Genomic DNA, 26,566 nt, shown 5'->3' with positions numbered 1-26,566 from the left:
ATGCTAAGTGAACAGCTCATTATTATCTAGATAATGTAAAAATAGTTAAAGGCAATTATCTGGTAAAGCCCTCTTCCTTCTTCTCCCCACGTAAATTTTCCCTCTTGCAGCCAAAGCAGCTGCTAATTTACTAAGATAAAAGCAGTTGTGGGATCTGTGCCAAGTGGCTCTGCTGTAGATTCTTGTCTCAATGCCAGGACCTTGCATAAAATCCTCATAGTTGAAGTGTGGCCTCCCTATCTTCCTTCTCACCCCGATGCCTATTGTAGCAGGTGTTGAGTTTCAGCCTTTAGGAGTGCAGTGGATCTGCGTGACATTGTTACTGAACACTTTGGTTTGGTTTCCCAGTTGTTAATTGCTCAATTTCCAATGTGGCAGGAACCATATTGTCTGGAGAAAGCACTGGAAAGCAACAGTTTGTGTGTTCATTTGGCAGAGAAACATACACTAGTATATTCCAGTAGGAAAAAGTCTGCTTGGCATGATTCGCTGCAGTGAGTGATAACTTACATTGCTTCTCCTAGGAGTGTAATAAGCCACGTGAGGCCTTTGGATTTGAGCAAGCTGTGAGGGAGTACACTCTCCAGAGTTTTGGTGAAATGGCAGATAATTTCAAGTCTGATTACTTCAACATGCCAGTCCATGTGAGTATATCCCAATTTTTTGTGATCTCTTACTGGGGAAAGAGATGTATATCATCTGACTCTGAGTTTCTTTTGGGAATCTCCTGACTTAATTTAAAGGGACACTGTCAATTTGAAATTGGTTAAGAGGTGATTTAGCTCTCTGGCATCTGGACGCATCTATTTCATATTCCCTTCGTTTTGTTGTTTTTGTGTAGTAGGCTGGTTGAATTGGTTTGCACTTTAATATGCCTTTGTCTTTTCAGATGGTTCCTACTGAGCTGGTAGAGAAGGAGTTCTGGCGACTGGTGAGCAGCATTGAGGAGGATGTCATTGTGGAATATGGAGCTGATATCTCATCCAAGGACTTTGGGAGTGGTTTTCCTGTAAAGGATGGCAGGCGAAAGCTGATGCCAGAGGAGGAGGTCTGAATCACTGTGTAATTGACCCTAGACCTTGCACATTAGTTAAATATTTAGGACCGAAAATTATGTGGAATTTTGCAGTCTTGTGAAGAAAAATGATGACAGCTTTTACATGTTTCTAACTATTTCTAATGCAAATGTGACCTAGTGGTTAACACAGGGAATTCCTAAGAATTAGGTTCTGCTCCAGATACTGTCCAGCCTGCAGGACCCTGAGAAATTTTTAAAAAATTAATATTTATTTGCCTCTGGCTCCAGTCAAAAGTGACAGGAGCCAGGGGCCTTAGGACCCAGCAGAAGTCAGGACCCTGGAAGGGCAGGGCCCTCTCCGCCCCAGCCCCCCAGCCAGGGACCATGTGGCTGTTCCTGCCGTGCCGGAGCGGGAAACTCAGGTAAGAGCGGGTCGGGGGGCACACTGGTCCCCGTCTGGCCACGGGGCTGGGGCGGGGGGCTGGGAGCGAGGGGGCATGCGGGAGCCAGCGCTGGCAGGGCCCAGAGTGGGGTGGCTCCCCTGTCTCCCTGCTGGGGCAGCCCAGCCCGGCTCCATGGAGCCCAGGCAGCTGCACCCCGGGCTCCTGCCAGCACTGGCCCCGGGGCACTGCCTGGCTGTCACTGGCTCCCAACCCCCCTGTCTGGCCCCGGGGGCAGCACAGGGGCCACCTGGGGCTGCTGGGGGCAGCATGGCCCAGTGGGGACATGGCCCAGGGTGCAGGGAGGCAGTGGGGAACTTCCACCCCACACCTGAAGCTTGGGGCAGCAACTGCCTGGCTGCCCCTCACGGGAGGCTCCAGTGGGTGCTGCTGCCTCGGGGGGAAGGCCCGGGCCCCCCTGCCTTGCAGGGGCCCAGCAGCAGCTCGCTCCCTGGTCCCAGGACGGGTGGGGAGGCTGCACCAGGAGAGGATGCGGACCCGCAGCCACTTTTCTGCTCCAGAAGTTCCTGTGGATGGGAGGAGCCCAGGGGCCCTGGGGAAGCTCCTGGCTAACCCCAGGGGCAGCACGGGTCACCTCCCGAGGCTGCTGGGGGGTGGCGCAACCTGGCAGGGTCCTGGCCTAGTGCGCGGGAAGCTCGGGGAGGCTACGGGAGCTTTCAGAGGAAAAAAGCAGCTGTGGCTCCGATCCAGCTCCTGGCGCAGCCTCCTGCCCGTCCTGGGGCTGGGGGATGAGCTGCTGCCAGGCCACTGGGCCCCTGTGAGGCGGGAGGGACCAGGCTTCCCCCCAAGGTGGCGGCAGCCAGGCTGTTGGCATCCCAAGTCTCAGGCGCAAGATGCAACTTCCGTGCCGCATCTTGGGCCAAGTGCCGCCACCACTGGCCTCAGGTGGTCCCCTGCACTGGCCCCAGGGTTGGACAGGAGCTTCCCAGGGCCCCCGGCCTCCTGGAAGCTGCAGGAGCTTCTAAAGCAGAAAAACAGCTGCTGCTCTGCTCTGGCTCCTGGCGCCGCCTCCCTGCCTGTCCCAGGGCCGGGGGGCAAGCTCCTGTCAGGCTGCTGGGCCCCTGCAGGGTGTGGGGGGGCTGGGCCATCCCCCCCAGGGTGGTGGCAACCCCCAGGTCACCTTTGGGGGTGGGGCAGCCAAGCCTTTGCTACCCCAAGCCTCAGACGCGCAATGCAAGTTCTGCACAACCTCTTTGGGCTTCCTATGTCCCGGGCCATGTTGCCACTGACTCGTGCCACCTCCAGTGGCTCCAGGAGTCCCCCACACTGCCCCTTAAGCCTGACAGGCTCTTTCCTGCTATCCCCCGGCCTCCTGGCAGCAGCAGAAGCTGCCGGAGTGCAAACACGGCCATGAAGCTTGGGGCAGCAAGTACCCGGCTGGCTCCCCCCCTTGCAACCCTTCCTGCAAACCCCACAGCCACACCCCCCTCCAGGCACAATCACACATCCCACAAATACTACACACATATCCACATCTCCCCACAAACCCCACATCCACCCACTCACCTATACCCCCCAACACCGCTGCACACCCCATACACTATACAAGAGTAAGACTACATTTTGAGCTATTATGCAATCACTTCTACATATAAAGCACAAACACACAGGTATGATGACAAACATTTATTTTTTAATTGAATTAAAATATAATATCATGGGTATTTGATTTTTAGTACATAATTTGTTTTTTTTTTCCCGGTTCTAAGATAGCAAAAACCCTCTTTGAAGGAGTACTTCCAGGGGCAAGGGTCAGAGGTCAGGGTGGGACTTCTAGTCCCAAGATGGCGATCAGGGGTGGGGCACCGGTCAAGGGGCGGGGTTACCCATGTGGCCCTTGACAGCTTGGCAAAACTTGCTAAGAAGTCCTCCACCCAAAATAATTGCCTGCACCTGATCTAATTACTGGAGGTTTGCCTTGAATTTGGCCCCCTGTCACTGCTACAGCTGGGAAAATAAATTTGGAGAGGTCAGGTAATGTCCTTGCCCTCTGCCCCCACCTCCCCCAAACTTCTTTCGCCCTGGAGTGTCTCCCCCCTCCCCACCCCAGTGTCAGATTCTGCTCTCCCTGAGCATGTGGAAGTGAGGGGCTAATGTGAAAACACTGAATTCGAAATTATAGTGGGCCCCTGTTATAGAAAGGATGTAGACAAGTTGGAGAGATTCCAGCAGAGGGCAATGAAAATAGATATGGAAGCTGAAGGAACTGCTTATTTCTCTGAAGAAGAGAAGTCAGAGGGGGGATTTGATAGCTGCCTTCAACTACTTGAAGGGGGGGGGGGTTCCAAAAAGACGGAGCTAGACTGTTCTCGGTGGTAGCAGATGACAGAACAGGGAGTAATGGTCTCAAGTTGCAGCAAGGGAAGTTTAGGTTAAATAATAGGAAAAACTTTCTCACTAGGAGTGTAATAAAACATTGGAACAGGTTATCCAGAGAGGTGGTGGAATCTCCATCCTTGGAGATTTTTAAGGCCTGGCTTGACAGAGCCTTGGCTGGAATGATCTGGTTGGGTATTGTACTGGTTTGAGCAGGGGGTTGGACTAGATGACTTCCTGAGGTCCCTTCTAATCCTTATTTTTATGATTCTATGAAATAAACATGCCTGTAGTAATTTCCATATAGGTAAATTACTGTGGGTACCCATAGACTTGGTTCATCCAGAATTGATGCAAGTTACCCTTTTTTGAAGCTGTTGCAAGTTTTAGCACCACTTCGGCATCTACTTATGTATAATACAAACTGTGTATGATGTTAGTCCAAAGCCCATGATTTATCATATAGTTCATTGGGCTGTGCCCCAGCAAACTCAACAGCATTTCAAGCCACGGTGACCCCATAGCTCAACACTACTCAATATGTGTGTATGCTTTAGACGTGCCTCCTCTACCTTTCTCCCCCTCCAAAGGTCCACGTGGTAATTAGCCCTCCACTTATGAATGGAACCGGGAGTTCTTGTCACAAGTCCTGGGATCCTTCAAAAATTTATATGCAGATGAAGTGCAGGGCAACCTGGTCTGGCTCTGTTTCTTGGGTGGCGGGGCCACACTAATCATATGCAACAGACTGAGAGGCGGCAGCAGAGGGATTCTGGGTGAACTGTTAGGAGCCCCGTTTGTTGATGTTTGCCAGACTTTTAAGGCTGGTGAAGAAACAGGAATCACTGGAAAAGGGAAAGAAAAACACAGCTCAGCTGTGGGAGTGAAGAGGAAGTAGAAATGTATTTGATTCAGTGGCTCACCATGACTAGAAAAAGAGTCGGCATTGAGGGGGACTCTGCACAATGAACAGTAGTATATATCTTATTCAGATGGGCTTCTTTAATTTATCCTTGTGGTAGGATTGTATCAGTATGTTTGCCCCATATGGCCATGTATTTTTATAGTTATGCTCAGTGTAGGTTACCAACAGGGGACCTCTGCCCACTCCCTTAGCTCCTGCCCCTTTAAAAAAAGTCCCAGTGCTCACTAGTTGCTGCATGCTGCATGGTGGGGGCTCTGCATGAGCCCCCTGGCTCCCTCTCACTCCCCTGGCCCTCCCATGGGTGTTGTCGCCCCCCCCACCCAGGTGTCAGCTCCGGTCCCAAGAAAAAAAAGCAAAGAAGAGCCCCTGGACTTGCTGCTCCTGCTAGTGGCCTCAGGGTTTTCGGGGCTCATGCAGAGCCCCTCACTTGGTGTAGGGCAATAGGGGCAGTGGGAATTGCCCCCCGCCGGCAGGAGCGGTGAGTCTGGGGGTTTTTTTGGTTGTTTTTTTCTTAAAGGGCCGGAGCTGGCCCAGGCAGAGCGCCCATGGGGGGTTGCAGGGCTCGTGCAGAGCCTCCCATGCAGTGAAGGGCAGCGGGGATCGGGGCTTTTTTCTAACAACTGCCAGGAGCTGGGGTGGGCGGGACAGCCATTGCCGGGCTGGGAGAGCAGGCGGGGGATGGGCCTGGCTTGGCCATTTGATTCGGAGATTCAGCTGAATCAAATTGGGACAGTGATTCGAATAGCCAAATCAAATCACTGTCCCCCGAATCGGCCAAATTCGAAGCAAATACTAGCCGCTTCGCACAGGCCTAGTTGCTAAGTTTAGCAAACTTTAGTTATTTGTGGCTAATGTTCTGTTTTCTGTACTTTTATCATAGAAGTGATAGTTAAGGTGTTTCCTCTATTTAAGGTCATATCATTCAAGCAGTTTCTGTGGAGAAACTTGCAATTCTGATATTATAAAAGCTTTAGTCTGTCCATAATGCCTTATTTTCACGCTTGATTAGTTGTCAGAAACACCCAATTAGAGTGCAAGCGTTCGAACAGCAGGTAGCGGCCTCGCGCCCCCCCCCCATGGCCTAAAGCAACAGCAGTGATGGGGTAGGGGGGTGGTCAAGGCCCCAGCTTTGGCCCCAGCCTTGGCCTGAAGTGGTGGGACGAGGATGGCAGTGGCCCCAGCCTGGAGGGGAGAGGGGGAATGGTGGGGCCCCATGATGGCAGGGGCATAGGGGATGGAGCTGGGGCACAGGGGACCCCCCACTGCCCTGCTCCCTGCAGGCTGCTGCCCCCCCCCCCCACTTCCTGCAGGTCACAACAATGGAGCTGATGGAGGGGAGAGGGGTGGGGCCAGTGCTGCTGGCCCCGCCCCCCTGTTTCCTGCAATGTGTAAAAATGGAGGTGGGGGCAAGCCACTGGCCATGCCTCCCATCCCTGCAGGCGGTGACAACGGAGCAGATGGAGGGGTGCTGGACCTGCTCCCCGCTAGCAGTGACCATGGAGCAAGGGGAGAAAGGGGCCCAGATCCAACATGAGGAGGAGGAATGGGGTTGGAGAAGAAGCGGGGGCGGGCCTGGACGCAGCTTTTGTCCCCACACCTTCCCCCATGACACGGGGGACAGGGGTGGGAGAGGGCCTGGCCCCTCAGTCCCCACTGTCATTGTAGTGTTGTCCTCACCACTAAGGTTGGGGTGGGCTGCATGGGGCGGATCCAGGGGAGGGGGGGGCAGGGCACATGGAGCCAGATGAGGTGGGAGGGCCCACAGGGCAGGTGGCAGCATGGGGCATTGGGTGGCCCCCCCCCCCATCATTCTTGACAGGCAATTGGCTAGTGAATCATATTGCAGTGAAATGGGCCTTAAACTGAAATCATAGGAGAGGACATAGTAAAACTTGGGTTTCTTGGCTTCATTGAAAGCCGTACTTCAATTTAGTTTCCTTTGTATATCTGCTAGTGTCATTTGCCAGTCACTTTTTTGTGTCAGTGCATTTTGGATAGAGCACAATAATTTGTGTAAGTGGACTCTTATGCATGTTGGGGTACTGATCTAAAGCAGCGTACACAAAGAGAATTAGGATTGCATTGAAGTAATCAGACCCTAGATCAGCATCTAGTTCTGTTAAGTGCTCAAATGTAAGGAAATATATCCCAGTTTTGAAGCCAGTGTGTGGCAGAATACCAGTCACTGGCTAATACTGAAATTAATAGGCTGGATCATTTGTTCTGGGGTTACCTTCTCAAGAGGCTTGTTCACACGTCTTCTGACTTTTTCATAGCTTTCTCCCTTTTTTTGGCAGGAGTATGCACTTTCTGGTTGGAACCTGAATAACATGCCCATTCTGGAACAGTCAGTCCTTGCTCACATCAATGCAGATATCTCTGGCATGAAGGTGCCTTGGCTTTATGTAGGGATGTGTTTCTCATCATTTTGCTGGCACATCGAGGATCACTGGAGCTATTCCATCAATTACCTGCACTGGTATGGACGCTTGTGGACTTTTCTCTTGTCCTCCTTTCCTACACTGCTCTATTTGCTGTTAAGACCTGGCGTAGTTCTGTATAGTAATGCCTGCAGGTATTCTTTCTTACTGATATGCTGTGCAAGTTGTTTGTAAGAGCAAAGGACTTAAAGAAGAGTAGTTCATTTCCCTGAAATGAAACTGGTGATAATAGAAAGAGAGGGGTGTAGGTATCATTATATAAAGCACCTCAATATCAACTTTCTGGTTGAATGTTTAAATAGCTTTCCAATACTGGTGACAATATTATGTTCTGAGTAAATCTTTTTTTAAACAAGTGTGCATGTGTACACACATCTTGAGGGTTTTTTCTTGCAAATAATTATATTGGCTTAGCTATAAGATATCCTGTTGCAAAGGTTAGAGGTTGGTGTGTCCCTGTTTTGGAATTAAAGGGGGCTGATTTATGACTTGTCCAGATGTCACAGCAGATGTGTCTCTATGTAAGGTATCAATCATATTTCCAGTGGAGAGAACCTCAAAGTGACTCTTAACTTGGTTTAGGTGGCTGTTTTTTTGGTTTGTTTTTGTTTTTTTTCTTTTTTAAAGAAAAAATCACTGTAAGCAAACTACATGCATTGTCATCTTTCCAGTATACAAGGCGTAGTCACAAAGGAGCAGTGTATAGGGAAAGCTGCAGAAAGCATCCCTATTCAGAATAAAAAGTCTGTTCCTGCCTGTGTGCTGGTAAGGACAGTATAAATGTCTTTGGCCTCGGATTGTAAATTTCTGGAGAAGTATGCTGGCTAACAAGATCTGACCTGAGAGCTCAGGGGGAATATTTGGTTAGAATTCAGGTACTGGCTTTTGCATGCTATTAGCTACATCGTTTTGGTAGGTTTTGGTGCCTTCTGGTGAATTAGGGAAAATTGTTACTTGATGGTAATACTGGCTGTGTCTTACCAGCAGGTGTCACTGAAGTCTTCAGAAAACAAATGAGGTGTTAAAATGAACACAAATCAGTCTTATGACTACAGTATTTCTTTAGGTTTTGGTTGCCTTCTGAGTACTTTTGTAATGTATTTAGATATAAAATAATGCTTAAGTTCTTGAGTAATAGAAACTTCATTTTTGACTCATAGCCCAATACAACACATTAGTACTAAGGTTAACTGGAAAAACTGAGCTTGTCTAGATATCGGAGCAGCAGCTATGTTTTTATAAATGGACTCTATATTAATTCCAGTAGAGAGGAATTTCAAAATGCCATTGACTGCGGAGAGTTTTTTTCCAAGTGGTTTTATTCTCTTTCATGTTTAACGTATTATTATGACTATATATGTTACCTGTGAATAAGTGGCACTTCAAAAAATCCCTGTCAGTGGCCTTCTCTCCAGTGGCTCAGAGTTATGATTTCCAGTAATAGATCATGTGTAATAATAAAATGGTTGCTTTCAGCTGCATTGTCTTGTCAGAATGTCAGAATCGTGTGGTGCATTTGCCATCTCGGATTCAGTTGTTGTGTTCTCTTCCGACTGATTTCTGAGAATGGGCTGCTCCAGACCCAGTCTGGTGATTGTGGAGACTGCTAACGTCCCTTCTGAGGTATTAGGATTAGCTGTCCAGATAACTGACACAGTTTTATCAGACTTTTCCCTGGAAAAACGGTATTTGGAAACATCACTGTCTGTGTGTAGCATTTGACTTCTCACTTAAGCCTGTTATAGCACAATGCCTGCTTGTTATCTGTTAGATATTAGTAGAAAATATAATTATGGAGTATGTTCTAGAGCAAGGATACTTAACCTCTGGCTTGTGGGCCAAAAGTGGCCTGTGGAGCCTTGGAATCTGGCACGCGGGACTCCCCATTGACTGGGAAATTTGGTGACAGGAGGACAGTGGAAGTTAATACTGTCATCCATTCCTGATGCCCAAATTCCAAGTCTTGCAGGGCTGGGTGGAGGTGGGCCATGATCCTTCCCCTGCACAGCCAGACTGGAGCCAGGCTATGCCCCTTTCCCTCTGCAAAGCTGGCTTGGAGCTGGGCTGCACCCACTCCTCCCCATGAGGCTGGGCCATGCCCCCTCCCCCCTCCCTGCAGGGCTGGGCCATTCTATGCCCCCTTCCCTCTTCCCAGCCAGGTTAGAACTGGGCCACACCCAGCAACATGGCTGGTTCAGTGCCAGGCTGTGCTTCCACACTCCACATGGGGCTGGCCCATGCCTAGGCTGGCCGTAGGGAGATCCCGGACAACTGGGACTTCCAGGCCTGCCTGCTGCTAGCAAGCTGGGTTGCATCACTCCATGCCATTTTTGGGATGCACAGTATAATTCTACTCAGCCAGTGAGGACTGGCTTCTTAAATCCGGGACTGTCCTGGCTAAGCTGGGACAGATGGTCACTCTACTCATGCCCCCCTTTCTTGCACATGGCCAGGTTGGGGCCAGGCCATGCCTCCTTTCTCCCATGGAGCTGGGCCATGCCCCTTCCTTCTGCAGAGCTAGATTGGGGCTGGTCTCTCCTCCCCCCCCCCCCCCCCAATACAGCCAGATGAGGCCCTGTTAGATCTAGCCCAAAGAGGGATTGTGCACTGCCCATCTGGCCAAATAGTTTGAGCACCACTGTTCTAGAATAATTAACTTAATTGTCAGATTAGTATGCTTCAGTCATGTTATCCAATAAATAATGACCTCTGATTTGAGGATGTTTGTGCCCACTTGAAAAATGTCTTGGTTTGAAGGGGAGGAAAGTGGGTGAAGATTCTGTGGAGCTTACCTGACAGCAGGATGATTTGCTGACTTTTCTACAGGTTACATGTGCATTACTGTTGATTATATTTTCTGCCAGGGGAGAGCCAAAGACGTGGTATGGGGTGCCCTCTCACGCAGCAGAACAGCTAGAGGAGGTGATGAAAGAGTTGGCCCCTGAGCTCTTTGAATCTCAGCCTGATCTCCTGCATCAGCTGGTCACCATCATGAACCCCAATGTGCTAATGGAGCATGGTGTGCCTGTGAGTAGGACAGGAGAACTTTCTCCATATATATTCTACATACACAGTTTTATGACTGAATTGTCTAATAATGGTTTGGAATGGAACTTAAGAACTCAGCTGGAGAGTACGCACTGCCCTAGCTCATTTAGAGTACAGCTTGCCAACCTGTGACACTCATGCCATAAGTGGCGTAGCCTGTGGCAGAATGCCACCTCTGTCTCTCCCCAAAAACTCTGTTATGTGACAATTTGGTTAATATGGTCCCTGCAGAGGGCAGACATCCCTCTCTCAGGTGACACTGAGTTGTAACCTGAGTTTGATACATTCCTGAGAGATGGGGGAAGCCTGTTTCCTCTGCCTACGTGACTGGCATCACATACCTGGATGAGGGGCTTACACTCCCTATTGTTTTAAGCAACGCTGAGCTGACTGGGAGGGCTCTAGAGACCTTGCCAGGCTACCTGGCATCCAGTGATGTGTTTCAAATTGGTTGGCTGGCAGCCAGTGTGTGCTGGTCTCCATTGGACCAGGTAAATGAGGTCATAAGATCTATATAAGTTAAGGACTGCCCAGGAGGAGAAGCAGTAGCCATGATGAAAACTGAGAGACAGACAGAGAGAGAGAGACAGACAGACAGACACAGAGAGACAGAGAGAGAAAAGCTGGACCATCTGAAACTTGCTATCTCTCTTGAAACTCATGATCAATGAACTGCCTGCCTCCAGAGGGAATCTCCACCTGCCTCTGGATGATACTCATGAGTAAGCTACCTGAGATCTAACTAGATATATAGCTTGCAGTAACTCAGGCATGATCAAAGGCTACCCAGCCATGCCAGTTTGCTCTGTGGGATTTCTCTGATACTGCTTTACCCTGTACCCTATTCCAAATCTATTCCTTGTAACCAGTAACGTTCTCCTTTTTTACCTAGTGTGGGAGACTTACTGGGAGTGGGTCTAGATTATGCCTTGGGGTCCTCTTGGTTCGGCTGACTAAGGGAGACCACTATTTGTGCTTCAGGCTGAGGGAAGCCTTCCAAGTTCTTGAAGTGGGTTGAGTACCCTCAAGGGCTACTAGGCCTGTGTTTCCCAGGGGGCACAGAGCAAGGATCAGTCCAGACCCTGGGTGGTGGGAGCGTTACCCCCAGGCTAGCGGGTGTGCTCCAGGAAGGGGGTCGGCCAGAACTGAGACACCCCCAGGGAGGCACTCAGAACCTGGAAGGTGGTTGGGTGCAGTGAGGTGGGTGGCTCAGCGCAGGAGCCCCCCTTACTGGCCTGCCACACTAGGTAGCCTTCGTGCATGGCATGTGGTAAATTGGGAAGGGAATAGACAGTACAGCAATAGATAGGGCAGAAGCAGAAAGAGCAGCAGATTGGGCAGAGGAAGGAGATCAGGGACAGTGCAGGACTAGTTTGTGGCATGCCTGCCAAAAAAGCTTGGCTCATCCTGGATTACCTAGGGAAGAGGGAATTCAGCACTGGAGAAGTTTTGTGTCCACATGCCTATGCCTTTGTGGGATAGTGATGGAAGGTTCTTTGAAGTGTACTTTGGGGACACCCCAGACAGCAAGTAGCGTTCTGATTGAAGACTCAGTGTGAAGCAATGAGTACATGGTAGATACAGTAGAGTTCATTTTTGGCAGCTAAACCTCTTTCTAAAAAAGCCCCCCAAACCCTTTAAATGAAAGAAAATACTATCTTGTACAAATACAGCTTGTTCTATTTAAGTGCATTGCCTTGGGCCCAAGAAAAGACTCTGCAGTTACTGGAGGTATCTGTTTATCTAGAGGAGCACTGATACATCAGTCCATATTGTATTGGCACCGATAAAAGGAAAATTGACATTATTGGCAGTAGGCTTTTTTTGGCTGATGTGGCTGATAATGTCGCCGATAAATGCTGCGTGCACATGCGTAGCTGCAGCATGCACATAGCCAGAAATGCAGCCTAGCAGCTTGGAGAGCGGCATCCAGCTGGTAAGTCTGTGGGGGGGAAAGGGGCTTGGGGGAGGGAAGGAGCATGAGGGTTGCAGATCAAGGCTCCTGTGGTAAATGAGGGAGTGGGGCTGTGGCAGGGGCAGGGCTTCACAGCCAGGGTGGCAAAACGTGAGATGGAGCTGTAGGTGGCTCATCTGGGAGCAGTGGGGGAAAGAGGCAGGGCAGGGCGCAGCTCGCCACTGCGCACACCCCTGGGGAAGAAGAGGGGCACGTGCCCCTGGATCTGTGTACAGGGCAAGGGTGGGCTGCCTACTGTGGGCTTGGGGCCAGGGCTGCGCCAGCCTTTTCCCAGCCAGGATGGGGCTGGGCTGGGTCATCACTAGGGCCAGGTAGCAGCGCTGGGAGGAGGAGCTACAGTGAATTTTGGGGTGGCTGTAGCCCACCATATAGCCCCCCACCCAGTACCACTGCCCAGCCCTGCCCAAGTGCAGCCCCAGCCCAGCCCTTCTGCTGGGAAGAGGCTGGCACAGCTCTGACCCTGAATGGGCAGCCTGCCCTCGCCCTATGCACAGATGCCTCACCTGGGGTGTGCGCAGTGGCAGGAGCTGTGCTCCCCTACATCCCCTGGACAAGCTGTCTGCGACTCTACCCTGCCCTGCCCCAGCTGTGCAGTGCCTGCCCCAGCCCCACTCCCTTCCTCACCATAGGGGCCTCGATTTGGCCCCTGCCACATTCCTTCTCTTCCCCCCAACAGACTTACCAGCTGGACACTGCTCTCTAAACTGCCAGGCTGCATTATTGGCAATCAGATCTGTATCAGCCAATATGGCTGGTCAGCAGTTGGCCATTGGTATTGGCCCAAAAAATCTTATCAGTGCACCCCTATATTTAGCCAACTTAATGTAAACAGTGCTTATTAATTACTCACTGCTGTGTTATTAGCAGCTTTGAAATTGACCAGGTCCTGTCAATTTTAGGGCTTTTAATAGTAGACCTCCAAATAGCCACTTCCCCTTCACCATTTATAGTTAAACAGAGTGCATTTCCATTACAGAATAGCAGTGGGGTTAAAAGATGCTATCTATGTACTTAGCTGATGTGCAGATGACCAATAGGCATTTTGCTGGTAGGGAAGGAATTATGCACTTACCTGATATGCATGTAAGTGGAGTGCACTGCACTACGTATCATATTTATTTTTGTTCCTATATTTGGTAACTATTAAAGGACCAAATATCAGAATTTAGTATCTGGTTAAATACCACTTAACCACTATATTTTGATTCCCACTGTTTGTGGGAATTGACACGCTTGATTTAGACTGGAGGTCCATCTAATTTGGTCTCTATGTCTTGTCAGTCCATGCTGCTTTATGAGAAGTAGTAAGAGCCCTGACTAGTCAGATTTGAAGTAACCTATTAAGTGTCAAATTTTTGTTAAGGAGTGGTAACATCAGAAAAAGATATTTCATATCTAATAATAAAAGATTGGCTTAAACCCTGAAGCACGAGGGCTTCAAAAGTGGTGTGCATTATGACAACACTGGAAAGTGTTCATCTATACAGATGTCAGGTTTCTCTTTGAATTGCATACAAAGCAAAAATATATAAAAATGAACTAAATTAAATTAAATATATGGTGGATTTTTTCTTTCTTTTCAGCTTCCTACTTGATTTTGTTTTAGTCATTTTTGCTCTTTAAATTCTTTGCTATGAAACACTGGGGCAGTGGTTACAATGTATTTTTTGTGTTAAAAATTTTCCCTTGAAATGAAAAAAAAAAAAAGAAAGCATTTCTATTTGTCAAAAATTTTGTAAAAGCTCATATTCATAAACTCCCCATATTTGATGAAACTGTCACTGGTGCTTAAATAACACTGTTACAGCCAGTTTTTGATAGTCTAAATTGCTTCTCTGACAGTTGTTTCAACATCGCAAAACACACAGTTTCCAGAGGCTTTTAATGTTTGTCATGTTGTGGACTAAGTTATGATCCCTTGCTGATAGTAGAAAAATGTTTCTTTTGGGATCCAGACAGGAAGAATTGCATGCTGAGACTTTCAGGTGCTGATTCATATATTCAGCCCTTTTTTATAAGGTTATCAATGAACCTCTTATTTTTAAAAGGGTAAGCACCCTTCTAATTTGTCCTAACTTAGCTAATTTCGCAAGGTTTCATGAACATCTCTTGATAACATTTTTACCTTTGCTGCAACTCTCAGTGATTTTTTTTCTCCTCCCCCACCTTACTTTTTGTATTCTTGTTTGTATTTAGGTGTACAGAACTAATCAGTGTGCTGGCGAGTTTGTTGTGACATTTCCTCGTGCCTATCACTCCGGATTTAACCAAGGTTACAACTTTGCTGAGGCTGTGAACTTCTGCACTGCTGACTGGGTCTGTTCTGTTGCACATATCTGTCATGTCCCTGTTAGCAGCTTATTTCAAGGAAAGATTTAGTTACTTAGTTTAGATGGATCATTATCTTGACTATTGAAGCAGTGCCTGGCATAGCTATAGTTAGAGATTAGTCAAGGTTTTTATAACAGAAAGTTAATTTGAGGGGCTTATAATTCAGTCCTTCTAGATGAAAAATTACATCTAGATGAAAAGTTAAGATTCTAGATGAAAGTTAAGTGCAGTCACCCTTTTAAGCAAGTAACTCAGCATTTGAGACTTGGGTTAGCTTTAGGGCTGCAAAGATTTTTCTTAAACTTTTTGTCCTCTCTGCTTTAATGTGGGGTAATGCTGTTGTATGGTAGAGGTTCAGTTTTGATTTTGGTGTCCTTCACTCTTCTCTTTGTGTCAATCTTTTCAGTTCTTAATTGCATACGTGCTTTTGAAGTCATTTTCTTCACAATGCCCAAACATATCAAGAAACTGACATAAGGTTTATTTCAATAGTTTAGTGATATTGCTGAATGCTCTACCAGTGCCTATAGGGCTATATTTATAAAGTAAGAATCACATTCCCATTTTGTGCACATTCTTCCCAAGGTCAGATGACCTTAACTGTTTCCACTACAACCATTTTAATGTCTTATAAATTAAGACTTATAATTTAGTGGGGTTCCTGGACATTGACTGGAGATGCTCTTTCCAGGATTACAGTATTTTCTAGTCTTGTTTGCCTATACCAGTCATTCAGCTGGCAAATAGCTTTTGAAACAACTGCTGAATTCAGACTAGTAAAATGAGATTCCTTTGCTTAACCTAGAATATGGACCCACTGGGATCCAGGAATCCACTGGCCAACTCCCTTAGCTTCTTATGTATTTATTAAAATATCTGACTAGTCAGATATTTATTAAAAAGATGTATAGCTTCCTCTGGACTCTGGAAACCTGCCGTTTAATTATTGTGCTACAATTATGACTGCTATAGTCAACTGTCTTCCTGAAGGCACTATTCTTTAGGATGTATTTTTGAGTATCTTTTCCCTACCTCTTGTTAAGGGAAGTAAAGTAGGAAACCTCTTTTTGCAGCCCTTCCCCCCACTCCACCCCAGTGATGTAATTTGGGGGTTGGCAGTCTTTCACTAACAGCTGGCTGGATTAACACAGTTTGATCCTTAGGAGGGTTGGGCAACAGGTCAACCCCCTGTAGAAATGAATGGGTAGGGAATCTCTGGAATTCACACTGGAAGTGCATAGTGTAGCGGTTTCTTTAATTTTGGAGTTTCCCCTGCATGTCCCACCACCACTGATTGGCAGAGGGACCTTACCACAACAGTTTTCGCCTCCCAGTCATCAGGCACAAGTGGTGAGCACAACCCCTCCGCCAGTTGTTGGTAGGGGAATGTGCAGGGGAAACTCCAAGATTAAAGAAGATGCCATGCTGTGTACTTGCGGCGCAAATTCTGGAAATCCCTATGAATGGGATTGACCTGTTCTGATTTAAAATAGCCCTTTGGTGGTCTGATCGGTTGCTTAGGTGGGACTTAAAGATTTCTGATCAGGTATCTTTCTTTCTGAGACCCTACTACCATCTTGGAATTCCCCTTGATTCTTTACTGCCCAGTTGGACCTAGCCTGCTCTCCACCCACCCAAGTCCTCAGAAGCTTCTGCCAGTCTCGGACACCACAGGCATAAATCTGACCAATTTCTTGTCCTCTGATAGGTTGCCATCTCTTGACTTAGCTGGTTCTCATCCTTTTCTAGCTTCCCATTGGGCGTCAGTGTGTGAACCATTATCGGCGGCTAAGGCGTCACTGTGTTTTCTCCCATGAGGAGCTGATCTTCAAGATGGCAGCGGATCCAGAGTGTTTGGATGTGGGACTTGCTGCTATGGTTTGCAAAGAAATGACTTTGTTGATAGAGGAGGAGACACGCCTGAGGGAATCTGTTGTACAGATGGTGAGTACCATAAATACTCCTTCCTTTCATCCTATTTATGTGATTCGGATTTTATACGAGTTTTGTGAAAGGCAGTTTGCTTATCGTTATCAAGTGTCACTTTTTTGTTAGGGAGTGTTGATGTCGGAAGAGGAGGTGTTTGAACTGGTTCCAGATGACGAGCGTCAGTGTACAGCCTGCAGAACTACATGCTTCCTTTCTGCTCTTACTTGCTCTTGTAATCCTGAGAGGCTTGTGTGCCTGTACCATCCCACAGACTTGTGTCCCTGTTCTATGCAGAAGAAGTGTCTAAGGTTTGTAAGTCTCCATCTCTCCCATACCATGTTTAATCTGTTGTATGAAGACCAGTAGTTAAATACAGCTATTGTCCAAGCCACAAACAATATCTTTAGTCATCTCATGTCCTATTTTTTGCCCCTGAAACAAAAGTCTGGGTTGATGCAGGGACTTTTTCTTATAAACCTCATGTGGTGGATTCTGAATACAAACAGTTTCCCTTGTCTTATATGAACTTACAACACTCATGTATTTTTTCCTTCTGTTTATTTCCAGGTACCGTTACCCATTAGAGGACCTTCCTTCTCTGCTGTACGGAGTGAAAGTTAGAGCACAGTCCTATGACACTTGGGTCAGTAGAGTTACAGAGGCTCTGTCTTCCAACCTCAACCACAAGAAAGGTGAGACTTCTATTGTTCATTGTAGGTATTTGTGTAGGGAATCCCAGCCTTCATTTAGGCTGCTTGTGTAGTGAGAATGATGCTGGAATATTGGAGTGGGTTAAGGTTGGTATTTTAAGCATATGAAAGGAGGGATGTTCTTGGTGGAAGTCAGGGAATCTAAAGTAACTGTAATGCTAGATGGGTATACTACATTGTTGTTCATTTCACTTCAAGTATATTGGGAACTTGTTTGAGGACTAGTAAGCAGTTTTAAAGGACTTTTTTTCTGTCTATGGACTATTTATATTTTATTATTGCAGATGTGATTGAGCTGAGAGTGATGTTGGAAGATGCTGAAGACAGGAAGTATCCAGAGAACGATCTCTTCCGTAGGCTCAGAGATGCTGTGAAAGAGGCAGAGACCTGTGCTTCGGTGGCTCAGCTACTTCTAAGCAAAAAACAAAAACACAGGTAAGGTTGAGAGTTTTCAGTTTTGTAAAAGTTAAAATATTGTTTTGTAAAGGTAAAAGTAGTTAAAAGTGAAGTTTAATACACTAATGACAGTTTAAGCATTGTGGACTAAGCACACAATGGCAGTGGGTAACAGCTTAAATCTACCAAAGGAAACATTTTTTTAAATGTTGCTTGGGTTATAAAATCAAGTGTTTCAGTTAAGAAACAACAAATCTTTAGTTCTCCACACAGGCTGAAGTCTTTTTCTTGTGTGTCTATCCTGTGGAGAGAACATGATCTTGAAATTAGACTGCCATTGTGCATTCAGGCAAAGACACCAAATTATGATTACATAAGCATTCTGACATTTAATTTGTATGTGTTTGACTTTGGAACCTAAATATTAATGTAATGTAGTTTTTTCTCTGCGTAATGTTTGAGGCGGGTTTTTTTGGTTTTGTTTTGTTTTTTTAAATCTTTTAAATGAATAGAGCCAACAGTATTTAAAATCTACCCTGCCTGAAAGACTGTTATATTTGCTGCTGATGTGCATGATCATATGGTATTTGTAATTCCATTTCTTTGTGCAGAGACATCTAGTGATGCCTGTTTTAAATTATTTTAAATACAAAGGTCTATGTGAAATGTCTCGCTCTCGGGACCAGTCTGTTCTCATGTCAAAATTAGTTTTATCAAGTACCACTCTAGGAAGTAAGATCTTCTGGCTCTTGAGACCTTGTGTTGCTTCTAGCACTCTCAACCTTCTGATCATCCCTCCTTATGTGAGTTTGATCCTACAGCCTGAGCCAAGAAAGAATAATATTTTCCAGATGGTCCTTGGCATGGTTTGTGTCTGAACACTGACAGAGAAGGCCAAGAGTTGTCATGTTGACTTATCAAACTTCCTTGAAACGTCATCAGTACCATGAGTCTTCAGGGATTGGAAATTATCTTCCATATTAGTTGCAGTTTGTGTTCTACACTTTTTGATCCACATCACGCCTCTGTACAATTCTCATCAGTACTGCATTTTTACAAGGATGTCTGCTGGAACTCCACTAGCAGTATTATTGATCATATGCTGTTTCTGTTTGTTACACCTCGTTGGACCACTAACATTTACTTTTGCAGCTTCCATAGATGTTACTGTTTTCCTGGATATAAGTTTTTGTTGTAGGATCTCTACTTCTTAGTTTGTAGTTTCCAGAACTTTTGCCAGTACCAGAGGTAAATATTTCTCTGCCTATCCTTTGTAGTACTAGTAATTACTACTCATACTGTTCAATCTGAGGCCCTTCCTGTATCTATACCTTAAGAACTGGCTGCATTAGAAGAATGTTTTAATCTGCCACATCCTTTTCTCCCTGAGGAGATCTGTGCCTTTTCTGAAAGTGGTTTTCAAGAAGTTGGCGTCATTCCTTGGTCTCTGCTTTTGTGGTACCATTTAACATTCCTCCTTGCATTCTGTTCAGATTTGTATCCAGCCTTTGGATTTTTCTGTTTCAAGCATCTAGTTTGAAATTTGCCTTAGAAGCACTTGGGACTTGTATTCAACTTTGGCTATACACCTGGACTTCAGAAAAGCAGGGAACTCATGGGCAGGATCCCCTGGGAGGCTGGTCTGAGGGGGAAAGAAGTCAAGGAGAGCTGTTTGTATTTTAAAGAAACCTTACTGAGGGCACAAGAACAAACCATCCCGACGTGCAGGAAGAATAGCAAACGGGGCAAGTGACCAGCTTGGCTTAGCAGAGATCTCTTTGGTGAGCTTAAACACAAAAAGGAAGTTTACAAGAAGTGGAAGCTTGGACGGATACTTTGGGAGGAGTATAAGAGTATTGCTTGGTCATGCAGGGGTGAAGTCAGGAAGGCCAGAGCACAACTGGAGTTGCAGCTAGCAAGGGACATGGAGGGCAAGAAGAAGGGCAAATATGTTAGCAACAAGAGGAAGGTCAGGGAAAATGTGGGTCCTTTACTGAACGGGGAAAGCAACCTAGTGACAGATTATAAGGAAACGTCTAATGTCCTCAGTGCCTTTTTTACCTTGATCTTCACAGGCAAGGTCAGCTCCCAGACTGCTGTACCAGGCAGCACAGTTTGGGGAGAACATGGAAGCCCTCAGTGGTGAAAGAACAGGTTAGAGACCATTTAGAAAAGCTGGATGTGTACAAGTCCATGGGGCCAGATGCAGTGCATCCAAAGTTGCTGAGGAAGTTGGCTGATGTGATTGCAGAGCCACTGGTCGTTATTTTTGAAAACTCGTCGTGATTGGGGGAGGTCCCAGACTGTTTGAAAAGGGCAAATATAGTGCCCTTCTTTAAGAAAGGAAAAAAGGAGGATTCAGGAAACTATAGACCATTCAGCCTTACTTCAGTCCCTAGAAAAATCATGGAGCAGATCCTCAAAGAATCCATTTCTAAGCACTTGGAGGAGAAGAATGGAATTAGGAGCAGTCAGCATGGATTCACCAAGGGCAAGCCATGTCTGACCAACCTGATTGCCTTCTATGATGCAATGACTATCCCTGTGTATGCGGGGAAAGTAGTGAATGTGATATACCTTGACTTTAGCAAGGATTTAGATACATTCTCCCACAGCATTCTTGCGAGCAAGATGAGGAAGTATGGGTTGGATGAATGGACTGTAGTGCAGATAGAAAGTTGGCTGTATTGTTGGGCTCAACAGGTAGTAATCAGCGGCTCAATGTCTAGCTGGCAGCCGGTATCAAGTGCCCCAGGGATTGGTCTTTGTGTCGGTTTTGTTCAATATCTTCATTAACTGTTTGGAAGATGGGATGGATTGTACCCTCAGCAAGTTCATGAATGACACCATGCTGGGTGGTGTAGTATAACAATGGAGGGTAGGGCTAGAATTCAGAGTGGCTCTAGACATACTGGAGGACTGGGCCAAAAGAAATCTCATGAGGTTCAGCAGGGACAAGTGCACAAAGTCTTGCACTTAGGACCGAAGAATCCCATGCACCACTAAAGCCTGGGGACTGACTGGCTAAGCAGCAGCCCTGTAGAAAAGGACCTGAGGGTTACAGTGGATAATAAGATGGATATGAGTCAGCAGTGTGCCCTTGTTGTCAAGAAGGCTAACAGCATATTGGGCTGCATTAGTAGGAGCATTGCCAGCAGATCAAGGGAAGTAATTATTATGCTCTGTTCTGCACTGGTGAGGCCACATCTGGAGTACTGTGTCCAATGTTGTGTTCCCCCCCCTCCCCCACTATAGAAAGGATGTGGACAAGTTGGAGAGAGTCCAGTGGAGAGCAGTGAGAATGGTTCAGGGGCTAGGGCTTGAGGGGAGAGGCTGAGGGAACTGGGTTTATTTAGTCTGCAGAAGAGAAGACAGAGGGGATTTGATAGGAGCCTTTAGCGACTCAAAGGGAGGTTCCAAAGAAGGTGGAGCTAGACTGTTCTCAGTGGTAACAAATGACAGAACAAGGAGCAGTGGTCTCAGGTTGCAGCAGGGGAGGTTTAGGTTGGATTTTAGGAAAAACCTTCTCACTAGGAGGGTGGTGAAGCACAAGTTACCTAGCGAGGTGGTGGAATCTCCATCCTTGGATGTTTTTAAGATCCAGCTTGTCAGAGCCCTGGCTGGAATGATCTAGTTGGGGATGGCCCTGCTTTGAATAGGGAGTTGGACTAGATGACCTCCTGAGGTCCCTTCTAACCCTAATTTTCTATGATTCTATGATCATCTGTGGTGGTTTAAATCTTCCCTCCCTATCCATCTTTTGTTAGGCTAAATTCACACATTTGCAACAATTAAAGACTGGTCTCTACCCAAACCTTGAATGATGGTGCTTTACCTGCTGTGATGGATCTTCCATTTGAACCTGATGTTTGTATTACTTCTCTACTAAAATGATTTGGTAGGCATCACTTTGTATAGATGCTGAGCAGAATTAAAATTTGGGCTGGCCATCTCTGTATTCTGAACCATGACTTGGGCCACATCTAAAATTATTACTAAATATAGTTTTGAACTTTCATAAACATTAATTTATTCAATTAAGCTATTATTCATAAACCTGATGTCTCTCCTGGGAACAATAAACTCCATGCAGTGGATGTTCTAAAGACCATCATTCTTTTGTTCCAGAACAAAGCCTCTTTGTAAATCACTGTATTTTTTTTTCATACCATGCTCCTCCAAATAAGACTGCATCTTATTTTTGGGAAGATGGAATGAAGAAAAAATATTGTTCCAGAGTCTTGGCTGCATAGAACAGAGACAGAGTCTGATCTTCAACTCACTCACCCTCAGCAAGAAACTCAAAACTGTAGCTGCTGCTGAAGACTGGTCGTCAGGGTTGAATCTGTGGATTTGAAACACGAAAAAAAACCCCCAAATCCTTTCTAGAGCTGTGAAAAAGGAGGAGAGAGACCAGATGTAGCTAGCTGACAGCAAATTTGCCAGAAGAAAGTTTAGCTTGATTAATAGAACATCAAGACTATTAAAAAGGAGAGAGAGTTGTTAACACCTGTAAAGTGAGGAGTAGTGAGGCATCAAGTCAGGCATCAAGTCAATAGACTCCCTCAACTGCCTGAATAGAAATGCCACTGCTGCTGCAGGGCAATTGGTTTTAAACTTTGGGTGGAGGAGGCATCAAAGTGGGGTACTTCCATTCTGGGCATAAAATCAACTTTTCTGCTTATGGTATGAACCCCAGTTTTGGAAGGCTAATTTTCAGGGGACATGTGCGTGTGGTGTGTGACTAGGTACCAGACCTAGACTGATAGCTTTCCATAAAGAGTCAAAGGAGCTCACTCTCAGCAACTTACTAAATGGGTTATAAACAACGTTAAAATTTTCTGTTCTTTGAATAAACTACCTTCTTCCTCTTGCTTTAAGGCAGGCTTGTCCAACATATGGCCCTTGGGCCACCATGCAGCCCTCCAAGCTGTTTTCTGAGGCCTGAGGTGCTGCGACAGGAAACGAAAGTAAACACTGTACTTTCGCGGGGGGTAGTGATGTGATACCACTTCCTCTGAGGTCATTGAATATGGCTCGCCGATCCACCGGGTAATAAAAACTTCATGATCCGGCCCCACGTTCAAAAAGGTTGGACACCCCTGCTTTAAGGCGAACTGTGTTAGGCCCTTTTTAATATCGGTGGCTTGTCTCAGTGGGGTGTTTCTCTGAATCTGTAAAACAGCCATACGTGAAGTTTAATTAATTTACATTTAACTTACTCCATTCTGGCAGCTTCTGGATCAAATGCCTAGTTCAAGGGCTTTTCTCCTGAGACTCCTACTTGAGTGGTACCTGCTAGTTATTCACCTGCTGTAGACTTAGTGTGGACAGGTGCTCAGAGAAGGCCAGTGAGATGTATTAGACCACATGCAACCCACCTTCATTCTCAAAAAAGGTGCAGAGTCCTTTTTTGAGTTTCTGTTTTAGGGAAGGCACTTAGTGATAGGTTGGGCTGTTTCTGCTTTTTTACCCTTTCTCTGATGTCGGAGAGACAGCATAGGGTGCATTTACAACCCCAACAGACACTGTTGGTAAAAAGGTTCTGGGTTCATGTGCTTAGGGTATATGTACACCTGCACTGGTACGGGGATTGACAAAAGCATCTTGAAGAGTTTCAGTTGCTGTAAAGGTAATTTTTCTCTACATGTAGCATTCTAGAGTATTGTTTACAGTGGCTGTTTGAATTAATTTCCTCTGTAATGTTACACCATAGTTCAGGGGTGGGCAGTTATTTGGGCTGAGGACCACTTAATGAGTTTTGGTGAGCTGTTGAGGGCTGGGCAGAGGAGTGCCAACCTGGTCTCAGCCCCCAGTCATGGCAGTTTACACTGCCCGGCAGAGGGGGTGGAGGAAGATGTCAGTTGATCCTCTCTGGCCCCGTCTGTCCTGTACCTACCACTGGGGATGCCAGACCAAGTGGGCAGGCAGGATCTCCATGGAGTATGTCCTAGGACCCCTGCAGACCGGGAACGTTTGGCTGAGAGGATGGGATGGGGCCATGCGTGAGCAGGGAGTGGGAGCAGAATGGGGCTGTAGCTGGGGCCATGATCAGGGATCAGTGACAGCATGAGGCTGGGGCCCAGAGCAGAACTGTGGTGGGTGCCTGGGCAGCAGGGCTGGGTCCAGCGGTGTCAATGGAGACAGTGGCAGTAGCAGCCAGAGTGTGAGGGTGAGAGCAAGTTGCTGCTGCTGTGGGAGCTGCTGGAAAGCCGAGTCTGGCTGCCACCGCCATACTACCCAGCCCCACAGACTGCAACTCCTGGTGTGCCCTAGAGCTACACATGAGGATATGCTGTGCTTTGCACCAGGCAACACCTCCATGCTTGGGTGTGATAGGACTGGCCACTTGTGTTATGGCCTGGGCTTGCCCCCTGCTTCTGGACTGGGTAGGGCCAAGGGACCTGCCTTGGGCCAGATAGAATCACTTAGGTCTGGCCCATGGACCATATATTGCCCATCTATGCTGTAGTTTCTTCAACATCTCTAAAATGTGTCTAGGAAAATAACAGGTTTTTACAGGTTTTTTTTTTCCAAAGCAAGCATAATTTGGAGCTTTGTAGTCTCTGAATAAATTGGCTCATGATCCAGTTCTGTTTCTTAGAACACTGAAGTGACAAGACTTTTTTTGTAACTTGTTTGTAGTTGGTATAGTTTTATTGGTTGGGAACTTGCCCCAGTGATTGCTTTCTCACTCTTTTATTGAATTTTGTCTGTAATTGTCCCTTCACTTGTGTAGCAGGCTGAGCCAGGATAGTGGGAGGACTCGGACCAAGCTGACTATGGAAGAACTGAAAGCATTTGTTCAACAGCTATTCAGCCTACCCTGTGTTATCAGCCAAGCCCGACAAGTAAAGGTGCGTTTGGATCTTTTCTTTTTTCTTTTTCTTTAGCCTAAAAATGCAACTGGCAAAGCTTTCTGATATAAAAGCTGCAGGGTAATTTTTGCTTCCAGGAGTAGTCCTTTATTGGTAGGGAGGTGGACTGAATGGGCTTTCCTCCTTGAAGAATGTTGCCACCCTGGTGAAGGTTGCTGCTGGAATGAATGAATCATCTGTTTACACAAACTTTCTCTTTTAAGTTAATGTTCTAAGGGAAGTTCACAAAGCTCTTTTTGGGGTCATGCTCAGTCACCATAGTCACAGCTGCACCATAGTCCTGCCTGCCCACTCTGATGGAGGCTGATGTTCCTAGAGTGCATCTCGTACAGTCTTGTTTCTTGCAGATCTCAGTCTTCATGGCTTATAATAGATTAGTTTGTTTGTAGTAGGTGTGAACCCAGATGTGGCTGGTCATTCTTGGGTTCACAGCTTGAATCTGTCATGGCATTTGTTGCTGATTGATCATGTTTGATGTGTATGATTTCAGAACCTGCTGGATGATGTGGAGGAGTTTCATGAGCGTGCTCAAGAGGCCATGATGGATGAGGTCCCAGACTCTTCCAAGCTGCAAATGTTGATAGACATGGGTTCTGGCCTCTATGTGGAACTTCCTGAACTGCCGCGGCTGAAGCAAGAACTGCAGCAGGCACGTTGGCTGGATGAGGTGAGGTCCACCCTTTCAGACCCCTTGAGGGTCACCCTGGATGTGATGAAGAAGCTGATTGACTCAGGTGTTGGGCTGGCACCACATCATGCTGTAGAGAAGGCCATGGCTGAGCTGCAGGAGCTGCTTACTGTCTCCGAGAGGTGGGAGGAGAAGGCCAAAGTCTGTCTACAGGCAAGGTAAGTATTCCCTTGGTAACTATTCAGTAACAGTTGGAGGTTCCTTTGAAATGTGTGCCCTGTCTCTTACAAAGGTAGCAGAGAGTAGGGTCTGTGAACATTACCACCAGCTTCCTGCTGCCTGACTTCCTAAAAGGTGGAATCTGAGATGGTCAGTCAGTTGAAGTGGAGATGGTGCCCCATTCTGGTTGTCAGTGATCACAGCAAGAAGGTGTGAGAAGTCCCATTATTTTTGTTACCCTTTTTTACTCCAAGTATGTTACCAGCACCAGCTTCCTCAGGGTTGTAACGTTGAATTTGAGGTCTGATGCTTCGTCTGCTAACCAAGGTGGTGGTACATCATCAGTTTCCTCACTTCTGCTGGCATCAGTGAACAGGCCCCTCCTGATGAGAATAGAGCCATGGTATACTTTGTTGCAGTGCAGGGATATCAGCTGCACAGACAGCCTGTTGGAATCATGGCTACAGTTGACTAGCACTTTGAGAAGAGGCTAGAATCAGGTTTTTCTCACTCTAGACCACGTCAAAGCATGATGGCTCTGGAGGGCATCGTGAACGAAGCAAAGAACATCCCAGCTTACCTGCCTAATGTACTGACACTGAAAGAAGCCCTGCACCGGGCTAGAGACTGGACAGCCAAAGTGGAGGCCATTCAGGTAGGGGTAACAGCAGGGACTGTAATCTCTTGCTTGCATCTTTTCCGATAGGCATGTGTGCTCTTCCCAGACACTGCCCAGGAAAGCCAGAGCAGAAACCTTCTTTTAACTCCTAAACTTGCTAACCCCAGTCTTTGTTTGACCTTTGTACTTTTCTTTCTGGGCTGCTATCCGTTTCCCCATCGGATTTCTGTTCCAGGTTTTTCCCCTTCCTTTTGTGCATCCCCTTAGGGAATACAAAGGCCAACAGGTTCTGTGGGTCTTCTCTCCCTTTCCTGTTACCTTCACAGCGAATCTGTTGAGACGCATATTTAGGCTCAAAGTTGTTTTTTCTACACATTGCCGCTAGAGATGCTTAGCTGTGGTGAGACTTGGTGCACCTAGGTCCTTAAGTAACGGAGCTGCTGGAAAGGACTTCATTTTATTTTTTACCATGTATACATATTGTAAGGTGCTGGATTTGACACCACTGTAGACTGAGGACCTCTATCTATGGAATAGGTACAGTATGAGCAAGCATAGTCCAAATTTCCCTTCTCCAGTACCCTGTGGATATTACCTTGGCATTAGCCCAGGGAAGTCATCTCTAGAGAAAAGGGGAATTTTCAGTTTTTGTCTTCTGGACCAAGAATACCA

General features: G+C 46.7%; 1 protein-coding gene across 2 annotated transcripts in view; it reads left to right on the top strand.

The window, feature by feature from the left end:
* The window catches only part of KDM5A (lysine demethylase 5A), an 84,788-nt gene that overhangs the window by 36,383 nt on the left and 21,839 nt on the right, over window positions 1–26,566 (top strand). For both annotated transcript variants that reach the window (XM_019489381.2, XM_019489382.2), the window contains 12 exons: window positions 525–644; window positions 890–1,048; window positions 7,018–7,199; window positions 10,026–10,188; window positions 14,381–14,500; window positions 16,265–16,459; window positions 16,571–16,752; window positions 17,012–17,136; window positions 17,439–17,589; window positions 24,290–24,407; window positions 24,919–25,274; window positions 25,792–25,930. In XM_019489381.2, coding sequence (XP_019344926.1) covers window positions 525–644; window positions 890–1,048; window positions 7,018–7,199; window positions 10,026–10,188; window positions 14,381–14,500; window positions 16,265–16,459; window positions 16,571–16,752; window positions 17,012–17,136; window positions 17,439–17,589; window positions 24,290–24,407; window positions 24,919–25,274; window positions 25,792–25,930 — 2,010 coding nt within the window. The remainder of the gene's footprint in view (window positions 1–524; window positions 645–889; window positions 1,049–7,017; window positions 7,200–10,025; window positions 10,189–14,380; window positions 14,501–16,264; window positions 16,460–16,570; window positions 16,753–17,011; window positions 17,137–17,438; window positions 17,590–24,289; window positions 24,408–24,918; window positions 25,275–25,791; window positions 25,931–26,566) is intronic.

Source organism: Alligator mississippiensis, chromosome 4 (assembly GCF_030867095.1).
Source record: "Alligator mississippiensis isolate rAllMis1 chromosome 4, rAllMis1, whole genome shotgun sequence".
In the NCBI taxonomy this organism is placed as follows: Eukaryota; Metazoa; Chordata; order Crocodylia; family Alligatoridae; genus Alligator; species Alligator mississippiensis.
This window is presented reverse-complemented; position numbering and strand designations above follow the sequence as displayed.